The sequence below is a fragment of the Dromiciops gliroides genome, chromosome 3, assembly GCF_019393635.1.
Source record: "Dromiciops gliroides isolate mDroGli1 chromosome 3, mDroGli1.pri, whole genome shotgun sequence".
In the NCBI taxonomy this organism is placed as follows: Eukaryota; Metazoa; Chordata; class Mammalia; order Microbiotheria; family Microbiotheriidae; genus Dromiciops; species Dromiciops gliroides.
The window spans coordinates 527718710-527738567 of NC_057863.1; the positions used below are offsets into that span (position 1 = coordinate 527718710).

Below are 19858 nucleotides of genomic sequence, written 5' to 3' on the forward strand. Positions count from 1 at the left end.
CTCAGACACTTGACACTTATTAGCTGTGTGACCCTGGGCAAGTCACTTAACCCCAATTGCCTCACCAAAAAAAAAAAACAAACAAACAAACAATCAAACAAACAACAACAAAAAGAAAGAAAGAAAGAAAGCCAAGAATTTAGAATGAGGGAGTTGATGGTCCCTTTCTTGCTGCACCCTGCACCAGTCGAACAACATCTGGAATATTGTACTTAATTTTATGAGTCACATTTTAGGAAGGATGCTGGCAAAGAGACAGTACCTAGAGGAATTTTCCTGCTTACTTTCCAACTCAACCATTTTACAGATAGTTGAGACTGCCAGATAAGTAATCTCCAGCTATGGCTTTATTGCATGTGTTTCCTCTCTTCCTCTACTCTATTATTAAAAAGTAGTAAGTCTTTTATCTATAGAAGATAATAAATTAGAGTTTATAAAATTAACTTTTCTAGAATGAAAAAACAATCCCTTTTCTTTTCATTTGACATTCATGAGATTTCTTTATATATGATGTGTATTTTACTTATTCACTTGAGAATCATTTATAAAGTGCCTGTTATATACAAAACACTATGATGGGCTTGGGATAGAAATATAATTATGCCATGGTGCCTGTCAATGATCTGTCATAATTCTAACAGTTTGAGCTGTTGGCAATAAAACATCTCATTTTTAATTTCAACATACTTTTCACCGAATTGGTCACAAAAATCCAAATAAGGAAAATACTACCCTACAAAAATGTGTTGAATATTTTTGAAAGGGCTTTTCATGTTTTCCTGATTATAATTCCTATTTGACAGAATGGTTGACATGTACTCAGACAAGTCCTATATGCTCGCCTAAACTAATCAATGTAAAATTATTCCTAATAAAAGGTTAAGCTGAGTAAATTTAATACATTTGAAATCAATTAACTCTTGAAGGTCTAATAAAATAGCTTAAGATGCTATCTTAAATAATAAGAATGGAGGAATGACCAAATTTTGGAGCTGGAGAGGACCTCAGTGTTCATTTACTGTAACCTATACCCCCCAAAAAAGGAATTTCCACTAATACCCACTCAACAAGTTGTTATCCAACTTAGCTTGAAGACCCGCAAGGAAGGAGAAAACACCACCTCCCAAGGCAGAAAATATGGTTCCAAATTTTATTTACAAATATATTTGTACTAATTAAAAACAAAATCCTCATTTCAACATTGCAAAATGAATATTTGTACACATGTCTGTGCTTTCTATTTCAAAATTGCTTTCTATCTGTGGTTGTGGTAGAAAATGTATATGCATGTTTATATGTATGTATAGGCATGCATGTATATATGCACACACATATATGTATGTTCAAATCCTGCCTCAGATACTTAATAGCTGTGTGACCCAGGCCAGTATCTTAACCTCACCAGGATTCAGTTTCTTCAACTGTAATGTAGGGATCAAATAGCATCACTTCACAGGGTTGTTGTGAGGACCAAAAGGGAAAACATATACAAAAACACTTCAAACATTAAAGTGGTGAGTGACAGTTATTATTACTATATTATATAAAAGGGAAAGATCATGAATTAGTGGTTTGTTATCAGAGTTCAAACCCTGCTCTTAATAATATCATCTTTGTGATCATGGAAAATCATATAAGGTCCAGTATCCCAGACTACTTTCGATGTTTTTAAGTATTCTAAACTATAGATAAATTGCAAATCTGCAACAGAGTTAAGAACTTCCAACACTGGAAACTCCTTACACTGATAAAATCACAGGTCTGGACCAAAGAGGTTCAAAAACATTTCTTAAAATTATTTTATGCTTTTCCTTCTTTGTAGCTATCAATTCTAGAGCTGAGATCTCAAAAAACAAACAAAAATAAAAAACAAATGTGTGCTACTTGAAATTCCACAATCTATCAAAGAAATAACCAAAAATTAATCAAGTGATTAAACAATTAGAATCTCATTTCTAAACAGAGTTTTAGGCTATAATCTCAAAGGGATGGTTGAGCATTGCAAATATTCCTGGAAAGGAAATTCCTATAAATAATAACATTACATCATGTTGTCTTGTAAATAAAAATGGCTATGGAAAAAGTAATTTGAGAAGAATCATTTTATAATCTTAAAAACACCCCTATCAGTTCATTAGTAAAAGCTGAAGTTTAATGAGCTGCAATTTAATTTATCACATTATATGTAATTCATGATAGAAAGTTACAATGTCTGGATGAGGTGTTTAGTAGAAATTCAAAGCATTTTCCTGATTGCAATTGAAATTGTCAAACACATTAGTATTACAATATGATTACATATTGTCTTTTAACTCTGTTTCATAATGTAGCCATGGCAATTGTCCCACTTTATTAAACGTACTGATTTTTCAACTAATGAAGTTGGTTTGAAGTTATATGCTCATGACAAAATGCATGGGAGATCTTTCTAAAATAAGCCCAAATCAGAGGCAAAAAATTAGACATTTGGATTTAGTAGCAGGAGTGTCCTTTAATTATTTTTCAAAAGGATCAACAAAAGAAAAATGTTCTTTGGCCTTTTTCTGTAAAACATAGTTGGGAAGTTGTTGTCTCTATTTAATGTTTCAACTAAGGAAGCCTCTAGTGGCTCTCCATTGCCCATAGGGATAAGGTTATAGGGTAGAAAGAGGACTGGAGTGAGAGGATCAAGAATTGGGTTCAAACTGTTACCAATGATGTGATTTCCAATTAATCATTTTGCATCCCTGTGCCTCAGTTTCCTAATATATAAAATAAGGGAGGGGGGCAGATAGTTTTTAAGATCCCTTCAGGCCTAAGAATCTTTGGATATTATCCTGTACCGATCACTTTTTTTTTAAAGCACCACCAAGATGTCTCCCTCACACCACTACCATCCCTAAAGAATGAGTATTCTCCAAGGATCTGCTCCAGCAACTCTTATTTTCCTTCCATGTACTGTCTCTCCTGGGTATCTTATCTCCTCCCATGGCTTCCATTGTCATCTGCATAAAAATATATCTCAGGGGGCAGCTAGGTGGTGAAGTGGATAGACCACTGGCCCTGGAGTCAGGAGGACCTGAGTTCAAATCCGACCTCAGGCACTTAACACTTACTAGCTGTGTGACCCTGGGCAAGTCACTTAACCCCAATTGCCTCACTAAAAATATATATATATATATATATATATATATATATATATATATATATATATATATATATATATATATATATCAAGTATCTGTCTCTAACCTCAAATTCTCCCTAAACTCTAGAAACACACATCCAACTGCCTTCGGACATCTCCACTTGGCTGCCTTGACTCAAATGAGGATCTGTGAGATGAAAGTCCCTAACAAGAAATTGACAGAAAATACCATCATCCAGGCCACTTCAGGGATCCACAAAGATATAAATCATGGTGGGGAGGGAATAGGTGGGGAGTGGAGAGTTAAGATTTCAGGAACCATAGAGGAGACATCAGAGACAGATGATATGACCTGCTCATTTGGGTTGGCAGTGCATTCTGATGGTGTGGAGATTAGTTGACTCATCCCAATTTCCCTATTTCTGTTGATGGCAATACTGTTCTCTCAGATGACCAATGTCATGCCAAGCTTGAATCCTCCATTCTATATTTATTCTGCCCTTTTTTCTGCATCCTACTCAATCACAAATAAATCAAAAAGAATTTATTAAGAACTTATAGTATGCCAGACACTGTGTGCTAGGCCCTAGGAATACAAGAAAGGCAAAAACAGTCCTTTCCCTCATAGAACTCTGATTCTAAGGGGGTGAAACAACATGAAAATTACTAGGTACATGCAAGATATATGCAGTGTAGATGAAAGAAGGGGAGGCATTTACAGATAGAGGTATCAGAAGAGGCCTATTGAAGAAGGTGAGATTTGATCTCAGATTTGAATGAATCCAGGGTAATTAGGAGGTGGAGGTGAGGAAGCATAGGGAACAGACAGTGCGAAAGCACAGATTAGAGAAATAGAGTATTGAGTTAAGGGAACAGCAGGTACTTCCTACATCCAATCAGTTGCCAAGACCTAGGACAGCTAGTGGCCTAGGGGATAGAGTGTCAAACCTGGAGTCAGGAAGACTCATTTTTATGATTTCAAATTTCTCCTCAGACACTAGCTACATGACCCTGAGTAAGTCACTTAATTCTTTTTGCCCTAGATTCAATCTATAAAATGAACTGGAGAAGGAAATGGCTAACCACTTGAGTATCTTTGCTAAGAAAACCTTAAATGGGGGTCACAAAGAGTCAGACATAACTGAAAATGTACAACAAACTACAAAATCAATTATACTTCTACAATATCATCTCTTCTTTCCACTTGAATTTTCATCTCCTAGACTTTTGTCATGGTTTGGTTGCTCTGCTTCTTATCCACCCCTCCCCCTTTAATCTATCTTCCTCACCACTATACATATAATTGTCTTAAGGTAGATCTCTGACCATGTGACTGCTCTGTTCAAAAACCTCTAGTGGCTCTCCATTGCCCATAGGTAAAATACAAACCTCTTAGTCTGGCATTGAAGTTCCTCTATATCTTGATTCTAAACTACCTATTGCATCTTTATTTCATATTTTGGCTTCATTTTAACCAAATTGAATTACCAACTTATGACCAGCCATGTATTGTTCTCTCCCCCATGATGGTGTCATTTTTTTTCATCACCAGGACCTCACACAGTGCACTGAACAGTAGGTAAGTACCTAACACAAGTGAATCAGATTTGATTGTATCTACCTCTGGCCTACTTAGCACAATGCTTTGCATATAGTAGCCACTTGATTTGGATCAAATTGAAACTTTTTAAATTTAATTCAATGATCAAAGAACCTTTAAGATTAGTATAGGTTGGGGCAGCTAAGTGGAGCAGTGGATAGAGCACCGGCCCTGGATTGAGGAGGAACTGAGTTCAAATTCGGCCTCAGACACTTGACACTAGCTGTGTGACCCTGGGCAAGTCACTTAACCCCAATTGCCTAACCAAAAAAAAAAAAAAAGATTAGTATGTGACACTTGTATTGTGGCCTGTTAAGATCTGGTACATATGGCCAAAGGAGGACTTTGGGTTGTGCAATTTGACAGTTCATTTAGGTTCTGGTTAGTTTAAAGGGGGCAGGGAATGTGCTACTGGCACGATCACATCTTCACTTTTCTGGCTTTTGCAATTTATAAAATGAAAATTCCCTAGTCAGGGGACCAAGAGGACTTAGGAATGATGGGGAATTTTTCAAAATAAGATGATTAACATATTGTGTTGGTCAGTTTGATAGATTGTTGGTTACTTCTGGCAAAAATTAAAACTTATCCAAAGTTATCTGGGCCTAAGTCATTTGTATTGATTGTTGAGAGGCTCCAAAATGTAAGTCCCCTAAATTCTGATTTTAAAGATTTGGCCTAAGATTAGTTTTTGAGCATCATTATAATGTCTTTAGAGTTATAACTTACATAAGTACTTACATTAGTAAAATGCTTTAGCACATGTTCTGGTTATTTTCAAAAGCAAAAAAAAATGAAGTTGAGTAATTTTGCCCTTTAAAAAGAAACATTATCAAAATGTTTGTCTCTAGTTATAGTAGATTACTTGTGTAATGTGGGAAGTTGTTCCCTTTTACTCATCATGAAGGGATGTTTAAAACTTTGTGAGGCCTGGTTGAGTCCTTCAATTTGTGGTAGTTGTTTATGTTATTTCTGGCAACTGAAAATAGCTTAAATTAAAACAGCCTGGAAAATTAGCATGCATCCTGGGAAAAATGAACAACTGATTACATATCAGCTCTGTTACAACACCACACAGCTCTCTGTACTGACAGATTCTCATAATAAGCTATGAAGTTTTGAAACATTTCCGTGACACTAGAGAAAAGCCAATTCAAAAAAAAAATCACATTGGCAAAGAACTTAATACTCTGCAAACATTATAAATTTGTAATGAAACTAAAACTATTACATGGTTTTATTACTTTTTATTCTCCTTCTGAATCCTTATTAAATGTTTATGGAAATTTACTCTTTGGATTTAATTATACTATCTGATTCATAGGACATTATGTCAGAGCTTTATGGTATCATATCTGATAAATGAAAATATTGATAAGCTCTTTGGAAATTGTAATTTCCAGGGTTTTGTTCTCTAGAAATCCCTCTAGCAATCCAAGTAAACTTTAGATTAGTGAAATCAATAAATGCGTCATAGCTGTTGTAAAGGAAAAAGCAAACATGGGAAAGGTGCCCAAACGAAAAGGTTGGCTAGGTGTTAGATTTGAAAACTTTACTATAGTCTTAGGGGGAATAGGTTTTCAGCCTAAAACAGGCTTTAAAATAGTATCCCTTTACAAAAATGATGTGAAAGTAATTTATTGACTTGGGTGATTCTGACTGAATCATGTCCCAGTAACTTTCTACATGTTGGTGGCCTCTAGGTCTGAACCATGTTTGTCCTGAGCCTTGCTTATGTTTTCACCACTAGCCTGAATGATGATAGATGAATTCATTCTTGTAAGGAAACTGCTTTTCTAAGATCAATCCCCCAACAAAGAGTACAAACACTTTCCCCTAGAGAAGTTACCTAGCATTGAATTACTAATTAAAGAATAAATGGCCTGTGACTAGCTGAGTTCTGAAAGCACTGATTTAAACTCACTTTCAGACAGAAAGTGAAAGTTTCCTATATCATGATTATCCATAGCAAGAAATGGTTGAGTTTGGAGTTCAAATGGAAAAAATAATCAAAGAATTATGTCAGAAACAAAATCAGGTGACCTTGTCTGTTCTGTAGACCAATAGTCTACAGATACCATTGAAAGGTACCTCAAGTTCTAGGCCCACACTCCTATCCTTATTACCAAAAGGATTCCACAAAGTCATTAAGAATCATCATGTTCTATAGGCAAATTTCTAACTGTGGCTTCAATGGTAGCATAATTCAACTCCTGAGAAGAGTGGAGAGGCTCCATTACTTGCACCTTTCAGTAAAATGCATCCCAATTGGGTGGCTGAAAAGTTTACCTGAATTGGTCTCCCATCAGGTGTCAGCACTTCCTCTGAAAGTTCCATCATCTTCAAGGCCATCAAGGCAATGGGCTTCGCATGGCAAAGGCTCTTCCTGTGCAGTCCTGCTGCAACACAGTATGCATCGCCTATTGTTTCCACCTGCAGCAATCAGATGAATCAAATGCAAACATATGATAATGAGCTAGCATGAAAATGATTACTTATCCGCAATCACACATTGCTTTAAAAAAAGTCACCAAAACATCAATAAATTAAGCAATTAGGCAACTGCAGATAATTATAGCCAAGTTTGCAAACAGGCTGAATCACATGCTGACATCTTGGCTCCATAGCTATTCATCATCATTATCACCTCTGAAAATCATTAAAATCATGAACAACTGGAATGTGATATAATCATCTCTCAGGAAGAGAAAATGGTCTATATTGTACTACAGCTGGACACATCTCTTTTATCAGCAATGGCACCACAATAACATCCAGCCACCCTCCCTTGCCAGTTAGGCAACTCGGTAGAAGCTTTAGAGTCAGGAAGACCTGAAATCAAATTGGCCTCTGATAGCTTCTTTGTGACCTTGGAAAAGTCTCTTAAATTTGCTTCAGTTTCCTCAACTATAAAATGGGGGTAACAACAGCATCTACCTAGAAAGTTTGTTTTGATGATCAAATGAGATATTTGTAAAGTGCTAAGCATAGTGTCTGACTCAGTAGGCACTACATAAATACTTGTTCCATTCCTGCTTCTTTCCCCATCCCAATGGCTCTTTACATGGAAATCTCCATGAAGCTTTATGTGTTAAAAGATCCTCCAACTCCAACATATCAATTGCTCCAGTCCACCAATATACCTGAAATTCCTACCATGAGAGAATAATTGTTTTGACCAAAGTCACTGCCCATTTCTTCTTTTAAGATAAAAAAAAAAAATCACTAGAAGGGGATAGCACATCAAGCCTTTACCACCTTGACAAGAATTTATTTAGCAGAGAGTAACAAAGCCAGTTCCCTTACAGAATACAGGACAGGTCAATTTTTATGGTGAGCAGGAAAGACATTAATCAATACACATCATGGAACCCTGACTAAAGATGGTAGGCAAATGCAAGTGCACCACACTAGTGAGGGAGCTAGGAAGCTGCATGGAAACAATTATCACCTCAGGTTTAAAAGAACATATGAGAAGGGGAAGTAGAAGGATAATGGAGATAAACTGTAACTACTACATTTAGTTAAAATCAATCAGTACATCAATCCAGGTCATTCTCACTCTGAGGTCGGCTATCGATTCACTATATCAATCTGCCTCTTAGTAATATCATTCATAATTGTAATTTGTCCATTGATATCCATGCATTCCCTCTCCTCATTGCTAACCTAAATCTGGATCTTTTGGTAAGGTTCCCTAATGAAATTCCAAGGTTATTTCTAAGATGATGCTATATAAGCCATATTTCAATGGTAATTTACCATAACAGTGAGAATTTAATATCTGTGACCATCTGACTGATTGGCCTATAAAAAATATTTTACTCAGACTCAGGGATAAGGTAGCCTGACATTAAGTTTTATAACCTTGGAGTGCCCAAATGATATATAATTCAATCCTGAAGTGGAAATATTATTTAGACATTTGTCTATCAAGGGCAATGTCAATAAACAAATGTCAATAAACAAAAAGCATATACAATCTTAAAAATAAGTGAAAATACTCTAGACATTTATTCTGGGATATTGCCTGATCTAATCAGAACTGATAGAGGGCTATCTGGGAAGGGATCCTCTAATGTCATGTGTCTTTCTGACCAAAATCCTGATTTGGATCAGCACTGAGGAGAAAGAACAAATGAAAATCAGAATGAATAAATTAAAATTATGAATCATTTTACTAAGAGGCAGCTGGATGCTATGGAGAGAACACTGACTCCAGAACTAAAAAGGCCAAGGTTTAAGTCCTTCTTTTGGCACAAACTGCTTGAATAACCATAGACAAGTCATTTACTCCTTCAGTGTTCCAAGCAGATAACTAATTTTCTAAGTTGCAGAGATGGTGTTAAACCTATATTGGTTGACAGAGTCCCCTCACTGGGAGGTCCTTATAAGGTTCCAGTCAGTAGTAGTATGGCATATACACTAGACCAAATAGTCTGTGAAGGATAGTGCAACAGATAGGCATTACCTATGAGTAACCAAGATGGAATGGGAAAGTAACAGAGCACGTGAGGCCAGAGAACTATGCTAAGGTAGTGACTGCTGGGGTAAGTAGATACAGGGAATATATATGTGTTAAAACTGTTTTTAGCTATAAAAACAAAAACATCCATAGCAATCATTTGTTTCCTTATACTACCCATTTCATGACTACCAAGCCATAGATTGTGAAGATTAATGTAGAAAAAAAATATGTGTAGCTGCTGAGATCAATCATGACTCACAGGGTGGGTCCCCTTGACAAGGAAAAACCAGGTTCAAAGTACTATGAAAGTCCTAATCCCATCAAAAATATAGTTCATGGGCCCCTGTGGAAGCATTTGCCTTTAATATCCAGAGGATACAATTAATTCAAAGCAAAGGCATTTAATGAAAATAATATAGTAAATTTAAATATAACTTTAAATTATATTTTAAATTTAAATTATATAGTATAATTAAATAAAACATTTCCCAAATAAGTCTGAGGCACCCTCACAGTGTATATACATACTATGATTGGGAATAGTGGATATATGAATTACACATATACAGGGGAACTACATGAGAAAAAATGGCCAGGACACAGATATGGAGGGGCAATTTATGCTGCTGACACTGCAGAACTACTATATTCTGATAATGGCATGGTTGCAGACCAGCTCTCTAGTGGTTTCTATCAAATGAGTTTTCTTTGCCATGTTTACCATCTCTGCTGGGCATATTATCTTTACAATGTTTATCTCCACTGGAATCAGTCTCTGCCAGATGCTGTTCAGTTGAACGTGTGGTCACTGCGGAAAAATTCCAAGTCTGGCTCTTCTAGGCGCATGGTTATGATTCTCCTTGTTTTTAGCTTCTGTTTGCAAATGGAATCATTAGCCAGAGTGATAGTTCTTCATCAAGTGTAGAGCAGTCTCTATAATATTCTTTTATTTTGAAGCCTCAAGGCTTTCCATAGTTCTTTGAGAGCAATAGATTTCATAATTAACCATAGGATCAGAAGTCCCTACTAGGAAAAACCTTCCTTGCTTTTTTCTTCAGGGAGTGGTTTGTCTGTCTGTCTGTCTGTCTGTCTGTCTGTCTATTTTTTTGTTTGTTTGCTTGTTTTAATTTCAGAATTCAGTAAAGGAGATTTTTCAGCTCTAGTTAAAGATTCTTTATCCCAGGGACAAAGATCTTTAGAAGACAGATGAGAATGACTTATAGCTAAATAGTGTTCTCAGGCTCAATTCTAACTTTGAATTCAATTTCCTTGGTTATCTGAGCTTGAGTCTCCCTGTCAAAGATTGTTGTCAAGCTTAGAGCTACATAATCTACTTGGGTTCCCTGTTTAATTTAAATTGTGGATCTCATATCCTGAAAATTCATTTCAGAGGAGTGCTACTATAGACACTCCCTAAAGCTATATGGGTTATGTTACTCACAGTCTCTTTTGGGGGAATAACAATAATAGTTATTTATATAGTGCTTCAAAGTTTGCAAAACATTTCACATATATTTGAGCCATGCAAGAAGCTGGTGAGGTAAGTACTATTATTATCCTAATTTTATAGGTGAAACTAAATTTGCCCTGTGTCACAAAGCTAGTAAGAGTATGAAGCAGGATTTGAACTCATGTATTCCTTACTCCAGATTATATCCTCCGACTACAGATATTCCTCAGGGTTCTGTTCTGGACCCTATTCTCTGCTCTCTATATATTACTTCAATTCAGCTCCCATAGATTTAATTATTATTTGCTTATGATTCTCAAATCTCTTTATCCTGATCCAAACTCTGTGCTGATTTATAATTTCAGATTTCCAACTGCCTTTCAGAATCTCAAACTAGATATCCAGTAGACATCTTAAACCTGAGCATGTCCAAAACGAACTCATTATTTTTCTCCCTAAATTCTCCCTCTCCCTACCTTCACTATTACTGTAGGGAACACTATCATTCCTTCTTCCAGGTTCACAACCAAAGAGTCACCTTGTATTCCTCACTATCTCTCATCTCCCACACCTAATCTGTTGCCAACTCCTACCAAATTTACCCTTGCAACATCTCTTCTCTACTGTGACATTACTACCACTCTAGTGGAGTCCCTTATAAACTCATGCCTGGACAATTCCAATAGCCTATTGGTGGATTTGCCTACCTTGAGTCTCTCCACACTCCAATGCATCCTTCATTCAGTCACTAAAGTGAAGTTATTCTTCTACACAATAAAATCTTCTGACTCCTTATTTCTTCCAGAAATAAATGGGAAATGCTCTGTTTGGCATTAGAAGCCCTTCATAACCTAGCTCTCTCCTGCCTTTCCAGTCTTCTTATGCCTTACTCCCCAACACATAGTCTTTGGTCCTGTGACACTGGCTTCCGGGCTATTCCACACACAAGAAACTCTGTCTGTCAGCATTATACATTCTCTCTGGCTATCTTCCATGCCTGGGATACTCTCCCTTCTCTGTTCTGATTACTGACCTCCCTGGCTTCTTTTAAGTCTCAACCAAAATTCCACTTTCCAATCCATCCCAACCCCTCTTAATCCCAGTGTCTCCCTCTGCTAATTATCTCCTATTGATCCTGTATATAGCTTGCTTTGTATATATTTCTTTGAGTGTTAGATTATAAACTCCTTGAGGGCAGGAGCTCTCTTTTGCCTCTTTTCGTATTCCCAGTACTCAGTACATTACCTGACTCAGGTCATTGGGTCTCCCATCTGATCACTTGCTTTCCCTGCCATCTGCATATATGGCATTAAGGCTTTAAGTCTTTTTAAGTTTTCGGTTGACTTAAAAGTTATAGATCCATGCAAAATAACTCCCCCAATCAAATAACAATAGCCCAATGTACAGAATGGATGCGCAACAGGAAAAATTTCAAATATTGAGTTGGATATTTTGCTGAATCTGTAATCTCATTTGCATGAGTTTTTGGTCCAGTGATACAGATCATACCAATGATCTCTCATTCTGTGATTCTTGCCTGTGTTCTCACACAAATCCTTACCAAGATGACCTAAAACACTACAGAGCTTCCTTTGCATCTTTTAACATTTCACATACCAATAAAATATTTGTCCATTACCCCAAGAATTATCTGCATCTTTTTTTCTTCCTAAGCTTTTCCCATAATTGACTTTCCATGACATACAGAATATGAATTTTCCCATAATTGGTTGTCCATAACATATAGAAAATGAATTTTTTTTCATGGACTTGGTGGCAAGCAGCAATTTGGAACCATGGAAAATGCTCTATAACTTCCCCTCAAAGCAGAGGTGAAGCATCATAAGTATGGAATTCTGTATATACTGTCAGACTCAGCTGATGCATTAATTCTGTATTCTCTTTTTTTATTGCTGTTAAAAGCTCTATGAATAGGAGCCTTCCTATCTGCTTCTCATACTTTCATCAAAGAAATGTATTTTCATAAGTATTTTATAGAGATGAGTAAATGACATAATAGCTATTGATATCTTCTTCTTTGCTTTTTAAAATGTTAATATAATTCAAAAGGGGTTTCAGGCATTCTGCTAGGAGGTAGACATATAAGTACAAAAGATTCCATGATTCCCACTCATAAAATCTTATATTCCTATGAGGGGTGATAATAAGTATATATATATAAGAATATAAAGAATAAATAGTAGGCTTCTACTAGTCATGGACGACCATGGATCAGCACCTTGAAGAGCCATAGGCTACAGTGTGGCTGTGCAGTCCGATACGGGAGCCACAGCTCCTGCCACAACTAGGACATTGGAAAACTTCGATCTCTGTTGTCCTTCAGTTCCTGCATCTCATTCCTTTTTCTTCTTCCCAAGCTTGAAGGCCCATCTCAGCTGCATGCAAGCTGCTCCTGAGTACTGAAGTCCATTGGGTGCTGTCCTTGGCCATCACCTCCCAGCTCCTGATGTCTATTCCCAGAGCCCTCAAGTCTCACTTGCATACATCTCTGTAGTGAAACTGGGGGCATCCAGCAAGTCTTTGGCCTGAGGCTAACTCGCCATAGAGTAGGTCTTAAGGAATGTGCCTGTCTTGCATGTGGTGCACATGACCGAACCAGCGCAGGAAAGGCACTACCAGTTGGGGGAAGCAGGAAAGGCTTTATGCAGAAGACAGTGCTTAACCTTTATGTTAAAGCAAGAATGAGTCTCCATAAGGCAGAGATAAGGAGGGAGTATAACCTCAGCATGTGGGACAGCCAATAAGAGGGCATGGAGATGGAGATGGAGATGGAGTATGAGGAACCAAGAAAAATCCAATTTGACTAGACTACAGAAATAGAAATATGGAGATAAAATGTTTATGCTTTCCCCCCATTTTTAAATATTTCCCTCAGAAATATATAAAAAGTTTATCCTGGATGTCAGATGCCTTTAAAATTATATTATCTGATTCCGTTTTCAAAAACAATATGGTTGGGAAAGATAGGTGGCACAGTGTATAAAGCACTGGCCCTAGATTCAGGAGGACCTGAGTTCAAATACAGCCTCAGACACTTGACATTTATTAGCTGTGTGACCCTGGGAAAGTCACTTAACCCTCATTAGCCCACAAAAAAATACAAAAATACAAAAAACAAAACAATACTGTCAATTTTTTTGCGGGGGGGGGGGATATTTAGATGATACAAACAGAACATAACCTTGTAGAAGTTAAAAATTCCAGACTAATCAACTGATGACTAAATTTGTGTAAATGATATCAATAACAACTATTCAAATATGACAAATTAATCCTGGGGTTTCATTTTAACTCTTAAAAATCAGTTTCTTTATGTCAGATGAAGAGAAATATATTTGTGCCTTAAGGATCAAATCTAATCTCAAACTACACAGGATTTGTTTCAAAGAAGTCCAAAAGTACATCTTCAAAAGAATGCTCTTTGGAGAATGAAACCTGGAAATAGCAAGTTTCCAAAATAGTAAAGTTTGAGCATATATATAGGTTGCACAATGGAGATAAAAGCATTGCCCTTCTAGTCAGGAAAAAATTAATGTGAATCTTGCCTTCAACACTTTTAACTGTGTCACCCTAAACAAGTTACTTGACCCTTCTTAGCCTCAGTTCCTTATCTGTAAAGTAGGGATAATAATAGGACCTACCTCATAGGGTTTTTGTAAGGATCAAATGAGATGATATAAACAAAGTAATTTGTAAACCTTAAAGTGCTATATAAATTCTAGCAATGATGATGATTAACGATGGTTTTCTAATAGCATAACAACTTTAGTTAATACTTATATTTTTCTCATCCATTTAAACTTAGTCATTTTTTAAAATTTAGAACACTATTAACTATATAATCTAATATTGCCTGCACGCATCTCCCCTGACAGTACTCATAAATACCATTCACAACAAGCATCAAGAGCCTATTCTAAGCAAAACATTGTGCTGGCATCAAAGACTTTTTTTTTAAAGTAACACAATCAATAGCCTCACAGAACTTAAATTCTGCTTTCAGAAATCATTTCTCTGAAGCTATTTTCTGTTGAATAAATTTCTAGTACATTAGTCTCCTCAGAACCTCTTAGTTAATCCTCCTCATATTGTTCAATAAAATCAAAATTCGGGGCGGCTAGGTGGTGCAGTGGATAGAACACCAGCCCTGGAGTCAGGAGTACCTGAGTTCAAATCCGGCCTCAGACACTTAACACTTACTAGCTGTGTGACCCTGGGCAAGTCACTTAACCTCAATTGCCTCACTAAAAAAAATATATAAAAAATAAATAAAAATTCAATGAGTATGTATTGAATGCATGCTACTAAATATATAAAGAAAAGGTAGCTTATGTTGACTTGACTTTCAGAGCTACAATCCATCGGGCAGAAAATCTTGGAAAGTACTCTGCCACTGTCAATAGTGTGATGCATGATACCTATATGTATATAAACATATTACATAATGAATCACACAAATAAGTTAAAGTATATATTAGCTATATTTTATTGAATAATATTGATGTATATGGATATATAGTATGCATACTATGATTATTTCAACTTCTAGCATCCACTTCAGAATCAATAAATCTAATTTTTAAAAGTGTATTACAGGGGATGGCTAGGTGGCGTAGTGGATAAAGCACTGGCCCTGGATTCAGGAGTACCTGAGTTCAAATTCAGTCTCAGACACTGGACACTTACTAGCTGTGTGACCCTGGGCAAGTCACTTAACCCCCATTGCCCTGCAAAAAAAAAAAAAGTGTATTACAGGGATTTCCATTGTCAAAATGGAAGAGTGAAGAAGGAACCCTTTGAAGCTATCCAAAATTCCTCTTCAAACAACTAGAAAAATGCCTCAGAATTGATCTAGAAGCAGGGAAGCAGCTTACCACTCCATCAGGAATGGTCTGTCTCACTGGGGTGGGAGGGGAGCAAGGGACAAGAACAGCAGCAGCAGCAAGCATCACAACCAAGAGACTAATCAAAGCTCCAAACCTGGTGCAATCTACCAGTAAGGCCCCACCCTCCTGCAAACCACCAGCTCCCTAGGTAAGTAAGCAGGGCCAACCACCAGAAAGAATCTGTGACCATAGCACTCCAGCAGCAAGACCACACCCTTGGAGCAAGCCAACAGCTAAACTCCACACTAATAGAAAGCCAACTTGGAGGGCCAGTATAAACCCCAGTATAAAACAAGAAGGGAAGCCTACCCTCCAAAGAAAGCAAGCAGCTAAGGCCTGAAGCCCAGTGAAAGCCAGCAGCAAGACCCAGATCCCCAGTAAAAAAAAAGAGATAATTTGAAAATTATTGGTGTATCTGAAAACCATGATCAAGGAAATTGCTCAGACATCATCTTCCAAATGTACATTAAAACAGCTCTGAGGTACTACCTCAAACCTGTAAGAGTGGCTAATATGGGACTTCCAGGGTGGAGCCAATATGGCAGAGGAAAGGCAGTGAGCTCCTGAACTCATGACACGATTACTCCAAAAAACATCCAAATAACGCCATAGGAAAATGCCTGGAGCAGCAAAACTCACAGAAGAATGTGCTGAAATCATCTAACCAAGAACAGCTTGGAAGGTCAGAAGGAGGGAGCTGCTGTGCTGATACAGGAGTAGGGCCCAACCCCACAGTCACCCTGACACAGATCCAGTCCCAGAAAGGCCTCACCAGAGAAGGAAACCCCCAGAGCCTCTGAATCAGCTGAAGCACCAGTCTTGTCTGGATCTAAGCTCACAGTCTGGTGAGTGGGCTGAGCCCTGGGCAGGGGAGAGACTATAGGGGTCTATGCTGGTGCTAAGGCAGAACTTGGATTTTACACCCCTACTGAGAACCAGGTGGTAGGCTTGAGAAGAAGTGGCCCCCGTCAGGGAGAGGCACAGGCTCGTCAGAGCTAACAACCACAACACACAAAGCTGGTTGGTTGATTGGCAAGTTGGTCTGGGGTCATCTGGGACCAGGAAACAGGCCAGGTGAGGGAAGAACCTGATTCTCCTTAAATCATACCACCTGGGACTTCTTAAGCTTGGGATACTGCAGCCTGGAAACAGGCCCCACTTTAAGGAGCTAAAAGTCTAGTAAAAGAAAGGCAAGATGAGCTGACAGAGAAAGGTGAGGACCATAGAAAGTTTCTTCAGTAACAAGGAAGACCAAGGGGCACCCTCAGAGGAAGATGTCAACATCAGAGCCCCTATATCTAAAGCTTCCAAGAAAAATACGAATTGGTCTCAGACCATAGAGGTGCTCAAAAAGGACTTTGAAGATAAAATTAGAGAGGTAGAGGAAAAAATGGAAAGAGAAATGAGGGTGATGCAGGAAAGACATGAGAAAAAAGTCAACAGCTTGAAAAGTCAAATGGAAAAGGAGGTACAAAAGCTCTCTGATGAAAATAATTGCCTAAGAATTAGGATTGAACAAATGGAAGTCAGTGACTTTATGAGAAACCAAGACACAATAAAGCAAATCCAAATGAATTTTTAAAAATAGAGGGCAATGTGAAATATCTTCTGGGAAAAACTCCCAACCTGGAAAATAGGTCCAGGAGAGATAATTTGAATATTATTGGTCTACCTGAAAACCATGATCAAAGAAAGAGCATAGACACCATCTTCCAAGATATTCTCAGGGAAAATTGCCCTGAAATTCTAGAAGAAGAAGCTAAAATAGAAATTAAAAGAATCCACCAATCACCTCCAGAAAGAGATCCCAAAAAGAAAACTCCTAGGGATATTATAGCCAAATTCCAGAGCTCTCAGGTCAAGGAGAGAATATTACAAGCTGCCAAAAAGAATGAATTCAAGTACTGTGGAGCCCCAGTCAGGATAGCACAAGATCTAGCAGCTTCTACATTAAAGGATCGGAGGGCATGGAATATGATATTCCAAAGGGCAAAGGAAATGGGGTTACAACCAAGAATCACCTAACCACCAAAATTTAGCATTATCTTTCAGCAGAAAAAATGGGGCTTTAATGAAAAAGAAGACTTTGGATATTTGTGAAGAAAAGACCTGAACTGAATGGCAAATTTGACTTTCAAATATAAGACCCTAGAGAACCATTAAAAAAAAAATTGGAGCTGGGGGACATACCTGGGGTCATACAGTGGGTGACTGTCTTGTGTCTGAGGCCAGGTTTTGGCTGGGATCCCCCTGGGTCCAGGGGTGATGATTTGTCCACTGTGCCACTTAGCTAGATGATAACATCTTTAGGGTTAAATTGAAGGGTGAAGGGAATTCACTGGGGGAGGGGGAAGGGCAAAGGCTAGATCCTACATGAAAGTAACAGGAAAAGACTTATGGAGTGGGAGAAGAGATGGGAGAGGAGCAGGGCAGTAAATGAATTTTAGACTCATCAGAAAAGGCTCAAAGATCTTAAACTCATCAGAACTGCCTCAAGGAGGGACTAATAGACACACCCAACTGGGTGGAGTAATATATTTAATCTGGGTAGTAGATGAGCCTAACACTCATCAAAATTGGCTCAAAGACCTCAATCTCATTAGAATTGGCTCAAGGAGGGGATAATGTACACACTCGATTGGGTGGAGTAATCTCTATAACCCAGCAGGAAAATAGGAGGGGAAAGGGATAAAGAGAGAGGGGCAAAAGAGGGAAGGGCAGAGTGGGAGAGGGGACAGACAGAAGCAAATCCCTTTTGGAGAGTGATAGGATGAAAGAAGATGAATAATAGAATAAATATCATGGGGAAGGGAATGGGATAAAAGGGAAACAGTTAACAATAGTAATCATGAAAAAGAGAAAAGGGGGGAAATTGTACCAAAAAAATTTATAGCAACTCTTAGTGGAGGCTAAGAATTGAGAATCAAGGGAATGTCTATCAATTGAGTAATGATGGAAAATGCTGTGTTATATGATTGTAGTGGAATGGACTTGTGCTACAGGAAATGACAAACAGAATGATCCCTGAAAAACCTTGAAAGTGAGCAGAGCTGAGAGGACACAGTGCATAATGACAGCAGTGTTGTTCAATGAGTTCAATGAGTAACTGTGAATGACTTAACTACTCTTAGCAGTGCAATGATCCAAGACAATCCCAAGAATGAGGAAGCTTACTATGCACCCCTATAGAAAGAACTGATAAAAAGAACACTTGTGGATTGTACATATATAACCTGATTGCGATCTTGTGGAGGGGGGAGGAAAGGGAGGAAGGAAGGGAGAAAAATTTAGAACTCTAAATCTTATGAAAATGAATGTTGAAAACTACCCTTACATGTAAATGGAAAATAAAATAAATGTCTGTTAAAAAAAGTGGCTAATATGAAAAAAAAGGGAAAATATTAGATTTGGAGGGGATGTAGGAAAACTAGGACAGTAATGCACGGTTGGTGAAGTTGTTGTGTTCTCCATTCTGGAGAGCAATTTGGAACTATGCCACAAAGGCTATAAAACTGTGCATAGCTTATGATCCAGTAATACCACTGCTAGTTCTATAACCCAGTGACATAAAAATGGGGACAGGACCTATTTGTACAAACATATTTATAGTAGCTCTTTTTGTGGTGGCTAAGAAGGTATGCGATTGTAATGGAAAATCATTGTGCTATAAGATATTAGAAGCAGGATGATTTCAGAAAAACCTGTAAAGATGTATATGAACTGATATATAGTGAAGTGAATAGAAATGGGAGAACATTACACACAGTAATGGCAATATTGTTGAATGAAGAATTGTAAATGACTTAGCTATTCACAACAATACAATGATCCAAGACAATCCCAAAGGACTAATAATGAAGTATACCATCCAACTCCAGAGAAAAAAATTATATTGATTGAACACAGACTGAAGCATGCTATTTTCACTTTCTTTCATTTTGTTTCCCTTAATTCAAGTTTTCTTGTACAATATAATTTATATGGCAATGTTTTACATAATTGAATGTGTATAAACTATATCTGATTGCTTACTGTCTCAGGGAAGGGAGAGGGAAAGGGAGGAGAAAGAGATAGAATTTGGAACTCAAAATTTTAAATGAAATTTTTTTTTTAAAAGTATATCACAAAGTTATACATACACACATCCATATACATATATATGCAGGTACCTGCTTATTTAATTTAAATTTTAATTAGATATTGTTTTAGAAATCTTCTTAAATAATAAGTTCTTTTACCTAAAATTGTATTTATGTACATATGTACATATATATGTATACATACAGATATACAAACAGATGTAGTG

General features: G+C 37.4%; 1 protein-coding gene across 1 annotated transcript in view; it reads right to left on the reverse strand.

Moving 5' to 3' along the window:
• Window positions 1-19858, reverse strand: part of GUCY1A2 (guanylate cyclase 1 soluble subunit alpha 2) — a 424741-nt gene that overhangs the window by 119392 nt on the left and 285491 nt on the right. The window contains exon 6 of the mRNA XM_043994631.1: window positions 7017-7160. Coding sequence (XP_043850566.1) covers window positions 7017-7160 — 144 coding nt within the window. The remainder of the gene's footprint in view (window positions 1-7016; window positions 7161-19858) is intronic.